The sequence below is a fragment of the Acanthochromis polyacanthus genome, chromosome 20 (assembly GCF_021347895.1).
Source record: "Acanthochromis polyacanthus isolate Apoly-LR-REF ecotype Palm Island chromosome 20, KAUST_Apoly_ChrSc, whole genome shotgun sequence".
NCBI lineage: Eukaryota > Metazoa > Chordata > Actinopteri > Pomacentridae > Acanthochromis > Acanthochromis polyacanthus.
The window spans coordinates 31,571,151-31,591,525 of record NC_067132.1 but is presented as its reverse complement, the minus strand read 5'-3'; the positions used below and the strand labels follow the sequence as shown (position 1 = coordinate 31,591,525).

The 20,375-nt window shown below is 40.6% G+C and overlaps 2 protein-coding genes across 53 annotated transcripts in view; one reads left to right on the top strand and one right to left on the bottom strand.

Moving 5' to 3' along the window:
- Positions 1 to 5,543, bottom strand: part of LOC110970701 (melanoma receptor tyrosine-protein kinase-like) — a 53,424-nt gene extending 47,881 nt beyond the window's left edge. For 2 of the 3 annotated variants that reach the window (XM_051940614.1, XM_051940615.1), the window contains exon 1: positions 5,320 to 5,540. In XM_051940614.1, the coding sequence (XP_051796574.1) occupies positions 5,320 to 5,404 (85 nt within the window). In that variant the 5' untranslated portion in view covers positions 5,405 to 5,540. Of the gene's footprint in view, positions 1 to 5,319 lie in introns of all 3 variants that reach the window. The other variant, XR_007938450.1, reaches the window with a different exon arrangement.
- LOC127531393 (uncharacterized) lies at positions 5,453 to 7,058 on the top strand. 50 transcript variants are annotated; one of them, XM_051940625.1, is made up of 5 exons: positions 5,453 to 5,681; positions 5,968 to 6,011; positions 6,122 to 6,198; positions 6,309 to 6,352; positions 6,551 to 7,058. In XM_051940625.1, exons 1-5 carry the CDS (start codon positions 5,453 to 5,455, stop codon positions 6,754 to 6,756), a joined length of 600 nt encoding a protein of 199 aa, XP_051796585.1. In that variant the 3' UTR covers positions 6,757 to 7,058. The 50 variants fall into 50 exon arrangements, 2 of the variants coding, with proteins under 2 accessions (XP_051796585.1, XP_051796586.1); XM_051940626.1 differs by lacking the exon at positions 6,309 to 6,352 and adding an exon at positions 6,243 to 6,286 and having other exon boundaries at positions 6,595 to 7,058; XR_007938485.1 differs by lacking the exons at positions 6,122 to 6,198; positions 6,309 to 6,352 and having other exon boundaries at positions 5,567 to 5,934; positions 5,968 to 6,055; positions 6,529 to 6,561; positions 6,606 to 7,058.
- The last annotated feature ends 13,317 nt before the right edge of the window (positions 7,059 to 20,375 follow it).

Here is a 20,375-nt window from a genome sequence, read left to right as displayed (position 1 = left end):
CAAAGAGACACAAAACAACCACAAAGAGACACAAAACCACCACAAAGAGACACAAAACAACCACAAAGAGACACAAAACAGCCACATAGAGACACAAAACCACCACAAAGAGACACAAAACAACCACAAAGAGACACAAAACAACCACATAGAGACACAAAACAACCACAAAGAGACACAAAACAACCACAAAGAGACACAAAACAACCACAAAGAGACACAAAACAATCACAAAGAGACACAAAACAACCACAAAGACACACAAAACAACCACAAAGAGACACAAAACAACCACAAAGAGACACAAAACAACCACAAAGACACACAAAACAACCACATAGAGACACAAAACAACCACATAGAGACACAAAACAACCACATAGAGACACAAAACAACCACATAGAGACACAAAACAACCACAAAGAGACACAAACAACCACAAAGACACACAAAACAACCACAAAGACACACAAAACAATCACAAAGAGACACAAAACAACCACATAGAGACACAAAACCACCACATAGAGACACAAAACAACCACAAAGAGACACACAAAACAACCACATAGAGACACAAACAACCACAAAGAGACACAAAACAACCACAAAGAGACACAAAACAACCACATAGAGACACAAAACAACCACAAAGACACACAAAACAATCACATAGAGACACAAAACAACCACATAGAGACACAAAACAATCACAAAGAGACACAAAACAACCACAAAGAGACACAAAACAACCACAAAGAGACACAAAACAACCACATAGAGACACAAAACAACCACATAGAGACACAAAACAACCACAAAGACACACAAAACAACCACAAAGAGACACAAAACAACCACAAAGAGACACAAAACAACCACATAGAGACACAAACCAACCACATAGAGACACAAAACAACCACATAGAGACACAAAACAACCACAAAGAGACACAAAACAACCACATAGAGACACAAACCAACCACAAAGAGACACAAAACAACCACATAGAGACACAAAACAACCACAAAGACACACAAAACAACCACATAGAGACACAAAACAACCACAAAGAGACACAAAACAACCACAAAGACACACAAAACCACCACAAAGAGACACAAAACAACCACAAAGAGACACAAAACAACCACAAAGACACACAAAACAACCACAAAGAGACACAAAACAACCACAAAGACACACAAAACAACCACAAAGAGACACAAAACAACCACAAAGACACACAAAACAACCACATAGAGACACAAAACAACCACAAAGAGACACAAAACAACCACATAGAGACACAAAACAACCACAAAGACACACAAAACAATCACATAGAGACACAAAACAACCACATAGAGACACAAAACAATCACAAAGAGACACAAAACAACCACAAAGACACACAAAACAACCACATAGAGACACAAAACAACCACAAAGAGACACAAAACAACCACAAAGAGACACAAAACAACCACATAGAGACACAAAACAACCACAAAGAGACACAAAACAACCACAAAGACACACAAAACAACCACAAAGACACACAAAACAACCACAAAGAGACACAAAACAACCACATAGAGACACAAAACAACCACAAAGAGACACAAAACCACCACACAGAGACACAAAACAACCACAAAGAGACACAAAACCACCACAAAGAGACACAAAACAACCACAAAGACACACAAAACAACCACAAAGAGACACAAAACAACCACAAAGACACACAAAACAACCACATAGAGACACAAAACAACCACATAGAGACACAAAACAACCACATAGAGACACAAAACAACCACAAAGACACACAAAACAATCACATAGAGACACAAAACAACCACATAGAGACACAAAACAATCACAAAGAGACACAAAACAACCACATAGAGACACAAAACAACCACAAAGAGACACAAAACAACCACAAAGAGACACAAAACAACCACATAGAGACACAAAACCACCACAAAGAGACACAAAACAACCACATAGAGACACAAAACAACCACAAAGACACACAAAACAACCACATAGAGACACAAAACCACCACAAAGAGACACAAAACAACCACATAGAGACACAAAACAACCACAAAGACACACAAAACAACCACAAAGAGACACAAAACCACCACAAAGAGACACAAAACAACCACAAAGACACACAAAACAACCACAAAGAGACACAAAACCACCACAAAGAGACACAAAACCACCACAAAGAGACACAAAACAACCACAAAGAGACACAAAACCACCACACAGAGACACAAAACAACCACAAAGAGACACAAAACAACCACAAAGAGACACAAAACCACCACATAGAGACACAAAACAACCACAAACAGACACCAGTTTGATGTCATCCTCTGATTAACAACCAATCACGTTGGATGTTCTGCACATGCCCAGTGTGAACCGGCAGCAGTTTGTGGGTCCGTCTCCAGTTTTGTGTTTTTGTTGTGAAGCAGCCGGACTGTTGTTGTCTCAGTCAGACAGTGTGGGTCGGCTCAGTCTGCTAACAGCGTTGCCACGGTTACCCCAAGACTTTAGTGCTTCCAAAGACACACACAGACAGCCTTGAGTCTCACATCTCTGCAGTCACAACAATCTGTTTGCTCCAGCTTTGGATTGAAAACACAACCTGCTACACACACACAGTAACACACACACAGGTCAGAACTGTATCAACAGAGCAACACGCAAAACAAGCACAAAGACACACAAGACAACCCCAGAAAGACAGAAAATGACCAGAGAGACACAAAAGACGGCTTTCTGTCCTCACTGTCCTTTAGGTGACCATGTTTGAGTCATTTTAGAGAAGTTTTAATGTCATTCTACACGGGGTTTATTATGTTGTCATTTTGGACAAGTTCTGAGTAGTTTTGATGTTTTTGTCACTTTGGACCATTTATTGACATTTGGGACATGTTTCAGTCTCAGGACAAATTCTAACATTTTACACAGGTTTCTGTCATTTTTGTGACCAAGTGCTAAGTCATTTTGGTGATGTTTTTTGGGCCATTTTTAAAACATTCTGGACACGTTTTAACGTCATTTTAAACAGATTCTGAGACATTTTTTGTCACATTTCACATGTTAAAAGACTGGACATTTATTTTGTATGATTTTGGACCAGTTTCAGTCCTTTTGACAACAGGACAGCTCCAGAACGTCTGCTGCTCTCAGGTGGATTCAGACTGAACAAAGCGTTGATCAGCTGCTCCACCCAGACACTCCAATCCTCCTCCGTCTGCTCGCCGAGGTTACTGCTCCCTGTGGGACTCTTTCTGCCTTCATCACACCGAACAACACCGTTTATCAGGCTGACGTCTGAAGACCAGAACAAGGCGGCCCACAGCAAGAGAACGGTCCCGAAAGAAACGCTAAAGGACCAAAATACGATGCAAAGAAAAACAACAAGACATAAAGCTACCAAAATGAGACGTAAAGCAACGACAAAACAATGCAAAACGCACAAAATGTGACACAACCAATGAGATGTCAGCGATCATCTGGACCCTCAGTGAACACCTGGTACCCCGCAGACTAAACCCAACAGAGCCTCAGACTGTTGAAGGACTGTCCCATCCAGCTAGCTGGAGGGGTCACCAGGTCATTCTAGGACCTCTTGAGGCATCATTCCAAAGCAGTGAAGAATCAACCATCATTCCCCCAACAGCACCAAAGCAGAGAGCTGAAGGACTACAGACCGCTGGTGCTGACGTCCATCCTGTGGAAACGCATGAACAGAGCTGTACGTCCCAGACCTGAAGATCTACGGTCTGTCTGTGGACCAGGTGGAAAGCTAAAAACATCCTGGGACAGACACTGACACCTGCCTGTCCTTTGGACAACATGTGGACACTGTCTACAGAAAAGGACAGCAGCGTCTCCACCTGCTCAGGAAAGCTTCAGGTCTGCAACATCAGCAAAGAAGTTTTAACCACATCCAAAAGACTTGAAAGACTTGATTTTTTCTCCAAGTTCTCTACATGTTGGTGATGTCCTAGAAACAACACACACACTCAGAAGTCTCTACAGAGCAGGGGGGGGGGGGCTTGCCCAAAATGTATAAATTATTTGTAAAAACCACTCATGAGTAGGGTTAAGGGTGTTAAAAATACCAGAAATCTCACAGATTAATGTCTTAACACCATTTAGTTTTGCTCTAGACCAGACTGGCTTATAACTTATACAGGGGGAGCCCTCTAGGCTCATTATTTAGAGATATGGACTGCTGAACATTGCCCCCCATGAAAAGTGCCTAATTTTCAAGGATCCTGAAGTCAGTGTAGCACAGGTGGTAGAGATCTGCTAATTTGCACAGAAACTCATCTATCCTCTTACTGTAGCCATGCAAAGTCCAAACTTCTAGCCATCACTGCATCATGCTCAATTCTACCCTCAATCTATTATTTTATTATTTATGACTTTTTAATTCAAGTCTCTGTGATACCCAGGAGCAGATATAAGCATTTTAAAACCTAAAAATTCCAGGCGAGGATTGGGGGGGGGGGCATTTTGGCCTGAATTATTAAAATTTGAAAATGCCATAACTCAAAAACTACTGGGAGTAGAAGCCTGTAATTTTGCACATAAAGGGTTTTTTTTTTCATGATCTCCCACCAATATCTTCCAAAGCCAAATTGAAAATGGTGCTCCCCCCCCCCCCCCCCCCCCCCAATCTGTGAATTCAGACGGAATTGGTCAGAAGAAAAATAATGTACAGTAAAATAAAAACAACAGCAGCATAATAACAGAAGTCCTGAAAATAAATAAAAGGAAAAATAAAATGGATTTAAAATGATTGAATCTGTCAAAGGATGTTTGACTGTAAGCTCTGCAGACCATAATAATAATAATAATAATAATAATAATAATCTGTACAGTATTAGAACTTTGTTAAACAGCTGCTCAGTGAAAACACAAAAACGTTTTCTGATCATTTCAGAGAAGATTTTAAACCAGAACGTTTCTAGATTTAATCCGTGGAAAGTTTAAATCTGAACTAAAACTCCTGCTGAAGCTGGAAATCTGGATTTAATTTCATTTCATTCTCAGGTTTTCTGTCTCCAGTAAACGCTGAATCTGAAATGTTTTAAAGGTTCTTTTCATGTTCTCACTAGCTGCTCAGAACTCTTTCCTCTGGACTGTAAATCTGCTCAACATCAGCTGCTCTCAGCTGAACTCGGTCCGGTTCAGACCCGGTTCAGGTTTCTGAGCCGGTGAAGCAGCGGAACCGGACCGAGCCGCTCCGGAGTCCTGAGGCCGGCGATCCTACCTCTCCTCCCGGGGCTGGAGCAGCAGCAGCCGCCGAGCAGCAGCAGCAGCAGCGCCGCGGAGCCTCCTCCTCCTCCGGGCTTCATGGTCCGGGGGTCGATCCGGGTGTCGGTCCGGGTGTCGTGGGTCCGGGTATGGGTCTGAGTGTGGGTCCGGGTGGGTGTGAGCGGCGGAGCAGTGAGCGGAGTGACGGATCGGTCTGTCGGTCCGCTCCGCCTCCTTCCGCCTCAGAGCAGCAAACAGCAGACACGAGGAGTTTAAGTAGGAGGAACCGGGTTCTCTACAGGTTAGTCAGAGGTTCTCTACAGGTTCTCTACAGGTTAGTCAGAGGTTCTCTACAGGTTAGTCAGAGGTTCTCTACAGGTTCTCTACAGGTTAGTCAGAGGTTCTCTACAGGTTAGTCAGAGGTTCTCTACAGGTTCTCTACAGGTTAGTCAGAGGTTCTCTACAGGTTAATCAGAGGTTCTCTACAGGTTAGTCAGAGGTTCTCTACAGGTTAGTCAGAGGTTCTCTACAGGTTAGTCAGAGGTTCTCTACAGGTTAATCAGAGGTTCTCTACAGGTTCTCTACAGGTTAGTCAGAGGTTCTCTACAGGTTAGTCAGAGGTTCTCTACAGGTTCTCTACAGGTTAGTCAGAGGTTCTCTACAGGTTCTCCAGAGGTTCTCTACAGGTTAGTCAGAGGTTCTCTACAGGTTAGTCAGAGGTTCTCTACAGGTTCTCCAGAGGTTCTCTACAGGTTCTCCAGAGGTTCTCTACAGGTTAGTCAGAGGTTCTCTACAGGTTAATCAGAGGTTCTCTACAGGTTCTCTACAGGTTAGTCAGAGGTTCTCTACAGGTTAGTCAGAGGTTCTCTACAGGTTCTCCAGAGGTTCTCTACAGGTTAGTCAGAGGTTCTCTACAGGTTAATCAGAGGTTCTCTACAGGTTCTCCAGAGGTTCTCTACAGGTTAGTCAGAGGTTCTCTACAGGTTAGTCAGAGGTTCTCTACAGGTTAATCAGAGGTTCTCTACAGGTTAGTCAGAGGTTCTCTACAGGTTAGTCAGAGGTTCTCTACAGGTTCTCCAGAGGTTCTCTACAGGTTAGTCAGAGGTTCTCTACAGGTTAGTCAGAGGTTCTCTACAGGTTCTCTACAGGTTAGTCAGAGGTTCTCTACAGGTTCTCTACAGGTTAGTCAGAGGTTCTCTACAGGTTCTCCAGAGGTTCTCTGCAGGTTAGTCAGAGGTTCTCTACAGGTTCTCTACAGGTTAGTCAGAGGTTCTCTACAGGTTCTCCAGAGGTTCTCTACAGGTTAATCAGAGGTTCTCTACAGGTTCTCTGGTTCCTCATAGCCCTGTTCCTTGGAAGGTTCTCTAAAGGTTCTCCATGTTTCTTCTCTGCTTTGTCATCTGTTGTGGAGAACACCAGGGGTCTGTTTCATGAAGCAGGTTTAACAAACTGAGTTTAATCCTGAACTCTGAGTTGATCTATTCTGAGACAGAAACTCTGAGTTTTCGGTTCCACAGCGGCTGGTTTGAGTTGGTTTAATGAACTTGGAGTAGTTTCACTGGGAGTTAAGCGCGTGCACCACACCTCTGAAAAGACAGCATCAATGGATCTGAAGACGTGTGTCCATCCATCCTCTATACACCGCTTTATCCTCACTAGGGTCATGGGGGGTGCTGGAGTCTATCCCAGCTGACTCTGGTGAAGGCAGGGGACACCCTGGACAGGTCACCAGTCTGTCACAGGGCTACATATACAGACAGACAATCACACTCACATTCACACCTACGGACAATTTAGAGTAACCAATTAACCTCAGCATGTTTTTGGACTGTGGGAGGAAGCCGGAGTACCCGGAGAAAACCCACGCATGCACAGGGAGAACATGCAAACTCCATGCAGAAAGATCCCAGGCCGGGATTTGAACCGGGGATCTTCTTGCTGACTTCAGCGGTTGCAGAGATATCGGACCGGACATAGCCACATACATACTTACATACTTACCCAGCCAGATACCGCACTGAATGCAATAACCCCGCCAACATACCCATTGGGCGTGGTTAACTAATACACATACGTATTTTTAAAGCATATTCATACAAATATTTAGTTCTCTTTTGGCCCCTTCACACCACAACAGACCTTGTAACTGTAAGTAGTCAACACTCCAAAGATTTGTCCAAATGGTAGTTTAAGTTTACTGAAACATGTCACTGATCTAGGATGAAGAGGATGAAACTGTGTCTGCTGCCTTTACAGAGGGGGATCCAGAAAGGCATACAGAGGTATGTTACTGATAGTTCTCTTCTCATTCAGACTTTGGGTGGAATATAGAGTGTGACATTTAGCCTACACTGAAGTATTGCACATTCTCAACCTTTTAACAGAGCATGGCTGGACAGCAGCAGGATGGTTCCTCAGCTTCCACTGCACAGACTGACACAGTGAGATGGATGTTCAGGAAACACCAGAGCTTCATTCTGTGGAATTCATGTGCAACTGTATCATTGAATGTCCTCTATGTATTCCCAGTTATCAGTAAAACAGATTTACAAACTGCATTTGCTGAGAAGAATCCAAAAAACAGATTAGGAGGGCAGATCTGGAAATTGAAATACTGGAGCACAAGTTAGAGGTGGTGATGGTCACAGGTGAATTATGTTAACTACTGGAACATGAACTGAACTATCTCTTTTATTTGTAGGAAATAAAGAAGAGCAAATGAAATGTGTATCATGTCTTTATTTGCTGTGGTGGTGATGATGGAGACTTAAACTCTAAAGTGATTCTTGCATACGGTGTCTCTGACTGCTCTGCTGTCCTGGATAGCTGCAGGTGGATGGGCTCATCATCTGGGTCTTCAGTTTGTAGGGCAGGGTGTTGCTCTCCTCTAATAGTGGTAATATTATGAAGAACAACACATGCCACAGTAATATCACAGGCCCTCTCAGGGGTCACCCTGAGGAGACGTAGACTCTGGAAACGGGCTTTCAGCAGGCCTATGGTCATCTCCACCCGGGCTCTGGTCCTGCAGTGAGTCCGGTTGAAGTTCTGTTGGGGGCCTGGTTCAGGGTCAGGACATGAGGTCATCAGCCTGGGTTGGCATGGTAACCCCTGTCACCCAGCAGAAGGCCATCAAACTCTCCTGTAATGTATAGAGGATACATCAGAGCATATTAAAGGAGGGAGACAAGAGAATTCTATTGTGAAAATCTTTATGCTGCTGACCACGCTGCAGTCTGTTGCTCAGGTTAGACTCTCCATAAATCCTGGAGTCATGAACAGACCCAGACCACGTGGCCTCCACATTAGAAATGATGTATGCAGCATCACACATGATCTGGACAGTGCAGAGAATGACAGATGTTGAACTATGATGCAGTCTTTAACATTTAGAAACAGTAGTCAGTCTACCTGTAGCCTACCTGCACATTTATGCTGTGAATGGACTTCCTGTTCATGATGTGAGGGAGCTGTGATGGGGATGTGTGTGCATCTATGCAGCCAATCACACTGGGAAATCCTAAAAGAAATTAAAATGACTGATCCCAGTCTGAGGCTGCAGCACAATGTCATGAACAGAATATGATTTAAAATGAATTTAACAGATCTCTACATCATTCACCTGCAATCCTGTGGATCCTCCTTGATGCTCTGACAGGTTTGTGTCCAGGAAAACCACAATGACGAGTAAAAGTCATTTCAGAGCCAGGAACACTTTTCTGACCGTCCTGCATACACTCTTACTGAATCTGTTTTCATTTAACTTTTATTTTACCAGGGAAGTTAGATGAGAACTAATTCTCATTTTCAATACACAAAAAAAGACACAAAAGATACAAAAAGATCAGAAAAGGAGAAAAATTTACTGACAAAGTCACACAATTACAACAAAACATCGCCAGAGTTCTTTGATTGTTCTGTCGTTTGTTCTTTTTTAACATTTGCTGTCTTTCAGTGACTTAACTCGACGTCTTTTGCTGGTTTTTAGCCGTTTTTTTCAGTGTTTATGACCTGGTTGCAAGCATTTCTTTGAAACATTTAAGTGATTTTCTCTAAATCCATCCAGCAGAGAGGAAACTCTTTCCGCTGGCTGAGCTTTTCCTGCATTCATTATTCAGATCTGCTGTTTTTCTGCTGTTTACCTGAAACCTGCTGCCGAAGCAACAAAACCCTTAATGGATTTAATCACTCCTCTGTCCCTAACACATGCTGACAGCAGCTAACACATGCTAACACATGTTTACAAGTTCTAGCACATGCTAACATATGCTGACAGATGCTAACACATGTTTACAGAAGTCATCACAAAAGGATCATTAAAACATAAAATATGACCTCAAAAAGAGCAAACTGATGACAAAAAGACACAAAACAACCACAAAGAGACAAAAAGACCACAAAGAGACACAAAATGACCACAAAAAGAGAAAACATTAACACAAAAAGACAAAAAATGACCTCAACAAGAAATAAATTAACACAAAAAGACACAAAATAACCACAAAAAGTACAAATTAATGACAAAAAGACACAACATGACTTCAAAAACAGAAATATTAACACAAAAAGACACAAAATGACCTCAAAGAGACACAAAATGACACAAAATTAAAGCTGCAAGCAGCGATGGACGGGTCCTCGCATCCTTACTGGTCGGCAAATCCACTCATGTCCACCCGGTGGCGCTGTGACTGAGGGTGTATGCCAACCTGTGGATGTGATGAGGGTTGGACTCTGATCATACATGTAAAGTTTCAGGCAGATTGAAGCATGTTGAGGCGAGTTAGACAGCACTTCCTGTTTGATGGCGAAGGATCAATATTTTTGGGAGTCGCCATGACCACGCCCTTTGACTTTTGTGGAGCATTTCACCACTTTTCATCAGGAAGGACTGTTGCACATACTGGCCAAATTTCAGGTCTCTCAGATTTACCCCCAATGAGTTTTTAATCAGAAAAAATTTACAGCGAATTCAAGATGGCCGACTTCCTGTTGGGTTTAGGGTGTGGCCATGATTGACTTTTTCGTGTGTCCTGATGTGCTGCATATGCCCCCCAAACATTGTAGCTGTAGTTGAAATGTCGTGACAGTTGGCCTGATGACCACTTTTTAAATTTTACAGGGGGCGCTATGGAGCCATTTTGCCACATGCGCGCAATTCCCATAAAATATCCAATTTTTCGCCAGTCCTGATGTGCATGGGGGATGTTTAGGCCGCCAAAGTGGAGTTTGAAAAGACGGGAAAAGAGTGAAAAAGAAGAAAAGAAACCCTCCGTTGGTGCTCGGACCCTAATTATCACAAAAAGACATCAAATGTGGACAGAGACAGACAAGGATTGTGTGACGATGATTCAGGTTTACAGGCTGAGTCAGTGAAGAAAGGAGGAAGAGGAGGATGAAGAGTGTGGGAATGCAGCAGGAGCAGGACGGACTAACGAGGCTAACGAGGATAACGAGGCTAACGAGGATCAGTGATGATCGATACCAGGACCTTCAGAGGCTCAGAGGAGCTCAGACACAATCTGATGTTTACACACATTTATTCTGATGTTACCTCCTCAGATAACACCATGGCTCTACCTACTGGATGAAACAACACAAAATAAACAGAAAAACAACACAAAGACACAGTAAGTCCACAATATTTCCACAGAAACACCAAACAGTCGTGAGCAGACCCTGTCAGCTTTGTTTCTCTGAACTTCTCCTCATATTCAGGTCAGACGTGGAGCTTTTAGTTCAGTGGGACTGAAAAATGAAAACTGATTTCCTGCTGACGTCCAGAATAATCCTGAACATGAATTTATTAATGTGGCGCCTTTTAAACAAAGAGCTTCCCCTGAAAACGCTCATTATTCAGCTTTAATAGTGTTTATGAATGAGGCAGTCAGAGCAGGAAAATGCTCTGAGCTCTGCAGAGGAAACACTGAAGACACAATCCAACCTGAAAACATCCACAGACATGGAGTTACTGATTTATTTGGTAGAGACACATTAATGAACGTCTGTCTATACAGCAGTAGATTATAGCAACAATGCTGATTTACATCCACAGACCACAGGCAGGTAAAAAGAAACAGACACAACAGTCATACATAAGACAATAAGTCACAGTGAGAGGACAGCACAAAGTGTCCAGAAAGAAGTGATCGGTGGTCATCAGACTGGTTCATGTTCAGCTGTTCAAGGTCGCTAACATGGGACACTCCCATCTTTACACATATATGTGTGTGTGTACATACATATTTATACACCTTTATGGGATTTTTTGTTTTCAGTTTCTCATGTTTAATATAAACTCCAACAGACAGGCGGTTATTATGGTCTGTGGTGATGAGGCAGTAGATGGCGCCTCCTGCTGGCTGCAGCAGAGAACTAAAAAAATACACATTGGAGAGTAAAATCCAACAATAAACTTATAAATTCTGCTGTACCTGACTGTAAAACACAATAAACTGTAAATAAACTCCACATCAGAGATCTGAAGAAGTATTCCAGGTGGAATAAACCAAATACTGCAAATATCTGGACACAAAGTAACAATTTAATGGAAAAAATCTAAAAAACTAAAATTATTTTATACAGAAAATAGTATTTTGGAGGAAGAAACCTTAAAAACTACAATTACTTTAGACATAATGAAGTATTTCGTGCGGAATAAACCCTAAAAAATTAAATTATTTGGACATATAGTAGTACTTTGAATGAATAAACCTAGTACATTAAAATTATTCTAGACAGAATGAAGTATTTTAGGAGGAACAAACATTTAAAGCTCAGAGTATCTGGACATAAAGTAGTATTTTGGAGGAATAAACCTGTAAAATTAAATGATTTCAGACAGAATGAAGTATTTCGGCTTGAATCAACCTTGAAAACAAAAATGATTTGGACATAAAGTAGTATTTTGGAAGAATAAACCTAAAAACTTCAAGTATTTTATACAGAAAATAGTATTTATGTAAATAAAACTTAGAAAATAAAACTGTGCCAGACAGAATGAAACATTGCCTTTGGAATAAACTCTACAAACGATAAATATTTTAGACAGAATGAAGTATTTTGGAGGAATAAACCCTAAAATGTAAAAGCATTTGGACATAAAGTAGTATTTTGGAGGAATAAACCTCTTACACTACACTTACTTTAGACAGAATAAAGTATCAGTACAATCCCTAAAAACTTCCAGTATGTGGCTGTAAGCTGGCGTTTGGAGGAGTATTGCAGTACTCTGAGTACACAGAGGCTCTCCTGATAAACAGCTTCTTGTCCTGCATACGATGAAGCTGAACTGTGCAGGTGGTCACAGATATGAAGTGAATCTAGAAAACTGGAGGCCAATGACCTTATTAAACAACGATGCTAAAATATTTGCCTCCATCTTTGCTCAGAGACTGAAGGTGGGATTGGGAGAAATTATTGATGAGGAACAATCCGGGTTTGTGACGGGTAGAAGTATAATTAATAATGTACGACTAATATTGGACCTAATAGATTACAATGAATACATAAACGAGGACAGTCTTGTCTTGTTTGTTGACTTTTACAAAGCATTTGAGACAGTAAACCACCAATTCATCGTAAAAACACTCAGTACCTTTGGATCTGGAGAACAGTTTATTGATATCATTGGAACTTTATAGAAGAGATGTAATAGTTCAGTAAAACTACAACATGGAACCTCCCCTAGGGGCGGCTGTGGCTCAGGTGATAGAGTGGGTCGTCCAATGATCGAAGGGTCGGCGGTTCGATTCCTGCTCTCGCCTAGTCATGTGCTGTTGTGTCCTTGGGCAAGACACTTAACCCTCCTTGCCTCCAGTGCTCTTCACTGGTGTGTGAATGTATACTGACTGATGTTGCAGGTTGATTAGCAACCTGCACATTAGTGTGTGAATATGTGTGTCTGGGTGAACGGGGAAATTGTTGTAAAAGTGCTTTGAGTACTCTGATGAGTAGAAAAGCGCTATATAAGAGCAAGTCCATTTACCCTAGATTCAGTATTAACAGAGGAATAAAACCCATACCTGTTTATCCTGGTAGCACAGATGTCGGCTACACAAGCTAAAATGACAAACTTTGACAGAGAATTTAAAATATCACAGCTGGCAGACGACACTGTCATTTTTATTAAGACGCAAACAGAAGTAAGTAAAGCAGTAAATTGTATTAGAGAATTCTCTGATGGATCTGGGTTCACTGTGAATTTAGGAAAATCTGCTGTTGCACTGAAAACTTGTATCCTGCCAGAAGTCTGTGGTATTCCTGTCAGAAGCACGGTTACTTACCTTGGGCTGACAGTAAACAACCAACCCAATCCATCTGATCTGAAATTCAGCTCCATCATCAGCCAAGTAAAGAAAAGGTTTAACGTGTGGTTAATGTGAGATTTGTCCATTTACGGTAGAGTTTTATTAGCTAAAGCTGAAGGAATATCAGGGTCTGTATCCATGTCTTTGTCAGTGGATTTACCTGTAAACATGTAAAGAACTGGATAAAATGCTTTTTAATTTCATACGGAGAAATAAAGTCCATTATCTAAAAAAGAGATTCTCTGTAAGCAGAGAGGAAATGGAGGGTTTTAAACTATGAATAATATGTTCAGAATTAATTGGTTATGTCGCCTCATCAGAGAAAATGTTAAAATGTGGAATACAATAAAAATTATGTGTTCAGAAAATTAGGAGGAATTCATTTTTTACTGAAATGTAAGAATAAAGTAGACAAAATACCAATTCAGTTCTCAGACTTCCATAAACAGGCGTTGGTCTCCTGGAGGCTGATTAACTACCAGCTGCTCCATGTGGAACAACACAACTTATACAGGAACAACACAACTTATACAGGAACAACACAACTTATACAGGAACAACACAACTTATACAGGAACAACACAACATGTACAGGAGCAACACAACTTATACAGGAACAACACAACTTATACAGGAACGACACAACTTATACAGGAACAACACAACTTATACAGGAACAACACAACTTATACAGGAACAACACAACTTATACAGGAACAACACAACTTATACAGGAACAACACAACTGATACAGGAACAACACAACTTATACAGGAACAACACAACTGATACAGGAACAACACAACTTATACAGGAGCAACACAACTTATACAGGAACGACACAACTTATACAGGAACGACACAACTTATACAGGAACGACACAACTGATACAGGAACAACACAACTTATACAGGAACAACACAACTGATACAGGAACAACACAACTTATACAGGAGCAACACAACTTATACAGGAACAACACAACTTATACAGGAACAACACAACTTATACAGGAACGACACAACTTATACAGGAACGACACAACTTATACAGGAACAACACAACTTATACAGGAACAACACAACTTATACAGGAACGACACAACTTATACAGGAACAACACAACTTATACAGGAACAACACAACTTATACAGGAACGACACAACTTATACAGGAACAACACAACTTATACAGGAACGACACAACTTATACAGGAACAACACAACTTATACAGGAACAACACAACTTATACAGGAACAACACAACTTATACAGGAACGACACAACTTATACAGGAACAACACAACTTATACAGGAACAACACAACTTATACAGGAACGACACAACTTATACAGGAACAACACAACTTATACAGGAACGACACAACTTATACAGGAACAACACAACTTATACAGGAACAACACAACTTATACAGGAACAACACAACTTATACAGGAACGACACAACTGATACAGGAACGACACAACTGATACAGGAACGACACAACTTGTACAGGAACGACACAACTTGTACAGGAACGACAACTTCTACAGGAACGACACAACTTATACAGGAACAACACAACTTATACAGGAACAACACAACTTATACAGGAACGACACAACTTATACAGGAACCACACAACTTATACAGGAACAACACAACTTATACAGGAACGACACAACTGATACAGGAACAACACAACTTGTACAGGAACGACACAACTTGTACAGGAACGACAACTTCTACAGGAACGACACAACTTATACAGGAACAACACAACTTATACAGGAACAACACAACTTATACAGGAACGACACAACTTATACAGGAACAACACAACTTATACAGGAACAACACAACTTATACAGGAACGACACAACTTATACAGGAACGACACAACTTATACAGGAACAACACAACTTATACAGGAACAACACAACTTATACAGGAACAACACAACTTATACAGGAACGACACAACTTATACAGGAACGACACAACTTATACAGGAACAACACAACTTATACAGGAACGACACAACTTATACAGGAACGACACAACTTATACAGGAACAACACAACTTATACAGGAACAACACAACTTATACAGGAACAACACAACTTATACAGGAACGACACAACTGATACAGGAACGACACAACTGATACAGGAACGACACAACTGATACAGGAACGACACAACTTGTACAGGAACGACACAACTTGTACAGGAACGACAACTTCTACAGGAACGACACAACTTATACAGGAACAACACAACTTATACAGGAACAACACAACTTATACAGGAACGACACAACTTATACAGGAACCACACAACTTATACAGGAACAACACAACTTATACAGGAACGACACAACTGATACAGGAACGACACAACTTGTACAGGAACGACACAACTTGTACAGGAACGACAACTTCTACAGGAACGACACAACTTATACAGGAACAACACAACTTATACAGGAACAACACAACTTATACAGGAACGACACAACTTATACAGGAACGACACAACTTATACAGGAACGACACAACTTATACAGGAACGACACAACTTATACAGGAACGACACAACTTATACAGGAACGACACAACTTATACAGGAACAACACAACTTATACAGGAACAACACAACTTATACAGGAACAACACAACTTATACAGGAACGACACAACTGATACAGGAACGACACAACTGATACAGGAACGACACAACTGATACAGGAACGACACAACTTGTACAGGAACGACACAACTTGTACAGGAACGACAACTTCTACAGGAACGACACAACTTATACAGGAACAACACAACTTATACAGGAACAACACAACTTATACAGGAACGACACAACTTATACAGGAACCACACAACTTATACAGGAACAACACAACTTATACAGGAACGACACAACTGATACAGGAACGACACAACTTGTACAGGAACGACACAACTTGTACAGGAACGACAACTTCTACAGGAACGACACAACTTATACAGGAACAACACAACTTATACAGGAACAACACAACTTATACAGGAACGACACAACTTATACAGGAACCACACAACTTATACAGGAACAACACAACTTATACAGGAACGACACAACTTGTACAGGAACAACACAACTGATACAGGAACAACACAACTTATACAGGAACAACACAACTTATACAGGAACGACACAACTGATACAGGAACGACACAACTTGTACAGGAACGACACAACTTGTACAGGAACGACAACTTCTACAGGAACAACACAACTTATACAGGAACAACACAACTTATACAGGAACAACACAACTTATACAGGAACGACACAACTTATACAGGAACGACACAACTTATACAGGAACAACACAACTTATACAGGAACGACACAACTTATACAGGAACGACACAACTTATACAGGAACAACACAACTTATACAGGAACAACACAACTTATACAGGAACAACACAACTTATACAGGAACGACACAACTGATACAGGAACGACACAACTGATACAGGAACGACACAACTTGTACAGGAACGACACAACTTGTACAGGAACGACAACTTCTACAGGAACGACACAACTTATACAGGAACAACACAACTTATACAGGAACAACACAACTTATACAGGAACGACACAACTTATACAGGAACCACACAACTTATACAGGAACAACACAACTTATACAGGAACGACACAACTGATACAGGAACGACACAACTTGTACAGGAACGACACAACTTGTACAGGAACGACAACTTCTACAGGAACGACACAACTTATACAGGAACAACACAACTTATACAGGAACAACACAACTTATACAGGAACGACACAACTTATACAGGAACCACACAACTTATACAGGAACAACACAACTTATACAGGAACGACACAACTTGTACAGGAACAACACAACTGATACAGGAACAACACAACTTATACAGGAACAACACAACTTATACAGGAACAACACAACTTATACAGGAACAACACAATTTATACAGGAGCAACACAACTGATACAGGAACGACACAACTGATACAGGAACGACACAACTTATACAGGAACGACACAACTTATACAGGAACGACACAATTTATACAGGAACGACACAACTGATACAGGAACAACCACCAGACTGTCATCATGCTCGGCTAATTTAAATAAAATGAAATGGGCAAAGAAAAACAAATGGAAAATAGTGGAGCGGCAACTTCAGGCAGAAATGACGAGAGCTTTAGAATTCAACACACCTGGGCTTTATTGTCAACACAAAAAGCACTCAGAACTCACACACACTGTACCGGCTCGCAGGCCGAGGTCACCCCCCCACCAACCCCCCGATCACGGTACACATGAAAATAACAAAACACAACAAATGAACTGGAACAACTAAAAGCAACCAGTAATAAAAGAACGTCTGGAACACACACATAACCCCATAAAACAACCCCAAAGAACACATAACTCCCATGATGCCTAGCGGCCTCCCCAGAGGCCCTCACAGCCGTTACAATCATCGATATATAGAAACATAGATGTCTGTGGTTACAACACTTTGAAAATGAACTCAAACAGTACTTTAATACAACAAAGCCATCAAAATATCAGACTTGTTCATTAAATACTTAAAATTCCCTGATCTAATATAAATGTGTTTGTTATTATTAGTTAATTTCATCCTCTTCTGCTCACATATGGTTGTAATTCTCTCTTTATATGACTCTTTGTGTTTACACTGTAATGTGAATAAGTTGTTGTCTCTGTGTTGTGTTATTCTCTGTGATCATTGTAAGTTAACACCCTGTATAACCTCTTTGTGTTAAATTAAAAAAAGATACCCAGATAGCAAACTATGGGTGAATCAATGTTGAATCTATGTTGAGACCTAACGTAGAAATTATACAGAAAGCGCAAGGTTGATAAAATGTTGAGTCAACGTTTGCTTACATAGATTACATGTTTGCAAACATAGATTCAACATTAATTAAACATTGACCTGTCAAACATTTTAATTAAACCAAAATACAACGTAGATTCAATGGAATCTTTTAAACACAAACTTCAATGTTGACAAAATGTTGTTGAATCAACGTTGATCCAACCATCAGTCTTCAACCGTAACCACAATTCAACCTTCTTAACCCTAATTCAACATTGATTTAACATCTTTTGCTATCTGGGTAAAGTGTGATTTACGGTTGAAAAGCAAACGTTGACTCAACATTTTATCAACCTTGCGCTTTCTCTATAATTTCTACGTTAGGTCTCAACATAGATTCAACATTGATTCACCCATAGTTTGCTATCTGGGGATGAAGTGGCTAACTAGTTAGCTCTCATAGACCCTCAACAAGATTTAACAATGAAAAAAGAGCCAAAAACTATCCTTACCTGTGGAAAAAACTGGGAGGCATTGACTTTCTATTACACTGTAAACTACCTGTGAAGCTTTCCAGTGATCAGCAGCAAGTTCTCCTTTTCTGGAATCTGATGTATAAACACAATTTCACTCCTCACAATTCTCCACTGTGGAATAACAGATGCGTTTTGACCAATCGTAAGTCGTTATGCTTGAAGTCTTGGTTAGATGAAGGTATTTGGGCAGTATCACATCTCATGGATGATCGGGGCAATCTTCTAACCCACGATGTCCTTTGTGTTAAATATAACCTGCAATGTGGTATCAGTGACTATGAGAAAGTATTGAAAGCCATTCCAGCTCCATTTATAAGGATGACTCAACAACTGGTGATGCACTCTGATGTTCCAGAATAAGAGTCACTCTGTGTGAAGGAATCAGTTTGGGAAGCAAACTTTTTTCTAACAAATTCATTAGAAATGTTTTAACGTCACTTTACTACGCTTGTCAACTAAAAAGAAAATATGTATTAAGTGATTATTCTGTTGTGGAAGCAAAGAAGATAAGGAAGCGATACTTGTCTTATCCAGTCCCTCATAAAGCAAAAGAGGTTGTATTTAAAATTCTAAATGATATCCATCCTTCTAACCATTTCTTATACACAAGATTTAATTTGGAAAATAATACATGTGGATTTTGTGAAGGAGACATTGAAACTGTTGAACATGTTTTCTTTGAGTGTGATTGTACTGTAGAATTCTGGATAGCTTTTGAAGCTGGATGTCAACCAAACAATCACCTTACATCAACTGAACTGGATGTCAGTTAAGGTCAGAGTACAGCTAAAGGAAAAAACTTGGACTTGTTGGTAAATATTATATTCACAGAAGCAAATTTCTAAAGGTCAAACCCCACATCAACAGATGGAAGAATGAACTGAATCTGTACAAGAAATCCTTATTTCTCATGTCTAATAGTAAGACCCAAAGACTTTATTCACTATTTGAACTTTACTCACTCCTCGAGTAAGACCCTCTCTGGTTTCTGTTTTTTTTTGTGTTGTTTTGTTTTCCATAGCTTTAAAGCTGTTTCAACACCTTTTATAGTTAATTTGTAGAATACGCCTGAAATGTTTGTATTGATGCTTCAATAAAATAATAATAATAAAAAAAGGTTATTCCTACTTTCCTTGTCTCCATCGTTCGCCGTGGTGTGCACGCAGTGAGCCGGCATTCTTCTTATTTTAGTTTTCGCCCCGTACACACCAGTGGAAAACACTGAAACTTTGCCCCCACTAGAGTCTCCGTGGTGTCGGTCCTCGGCGTTTCCGGTTCAGAGCTGCAGAGCATGCTGGGAAACACCCCCCGCC

What these genes read in the sequence shown, in the direction of transcription:
- LOC127531393 (XM_051940625.1), top strand. Translation starts at nt 5,453, where the DNA reads ATGGGTCTGAGTGTGGGTCCGGGTGGGTGTGAGCGGCGGAGCAGTGAG. An exon ending in TAGTCAGAGGTTCTCTACAG is followed by an intron (nt 5,682 to 5,967) that starts GTTCTCTACAGG and finishes GGTTCTCTACAG; the next exon opens with GTTCTCCAGAGGTTCTCTAC. An exon ending in TCTCCAGAGGTTCTCTACAG is followed by an intron (nt 6,199 to 6,308) that starts GTTAGTCAGAGG and finishes GGTTCTCTACAG; the next exon opens with GTTAATCAGAGGTTCTCTAC.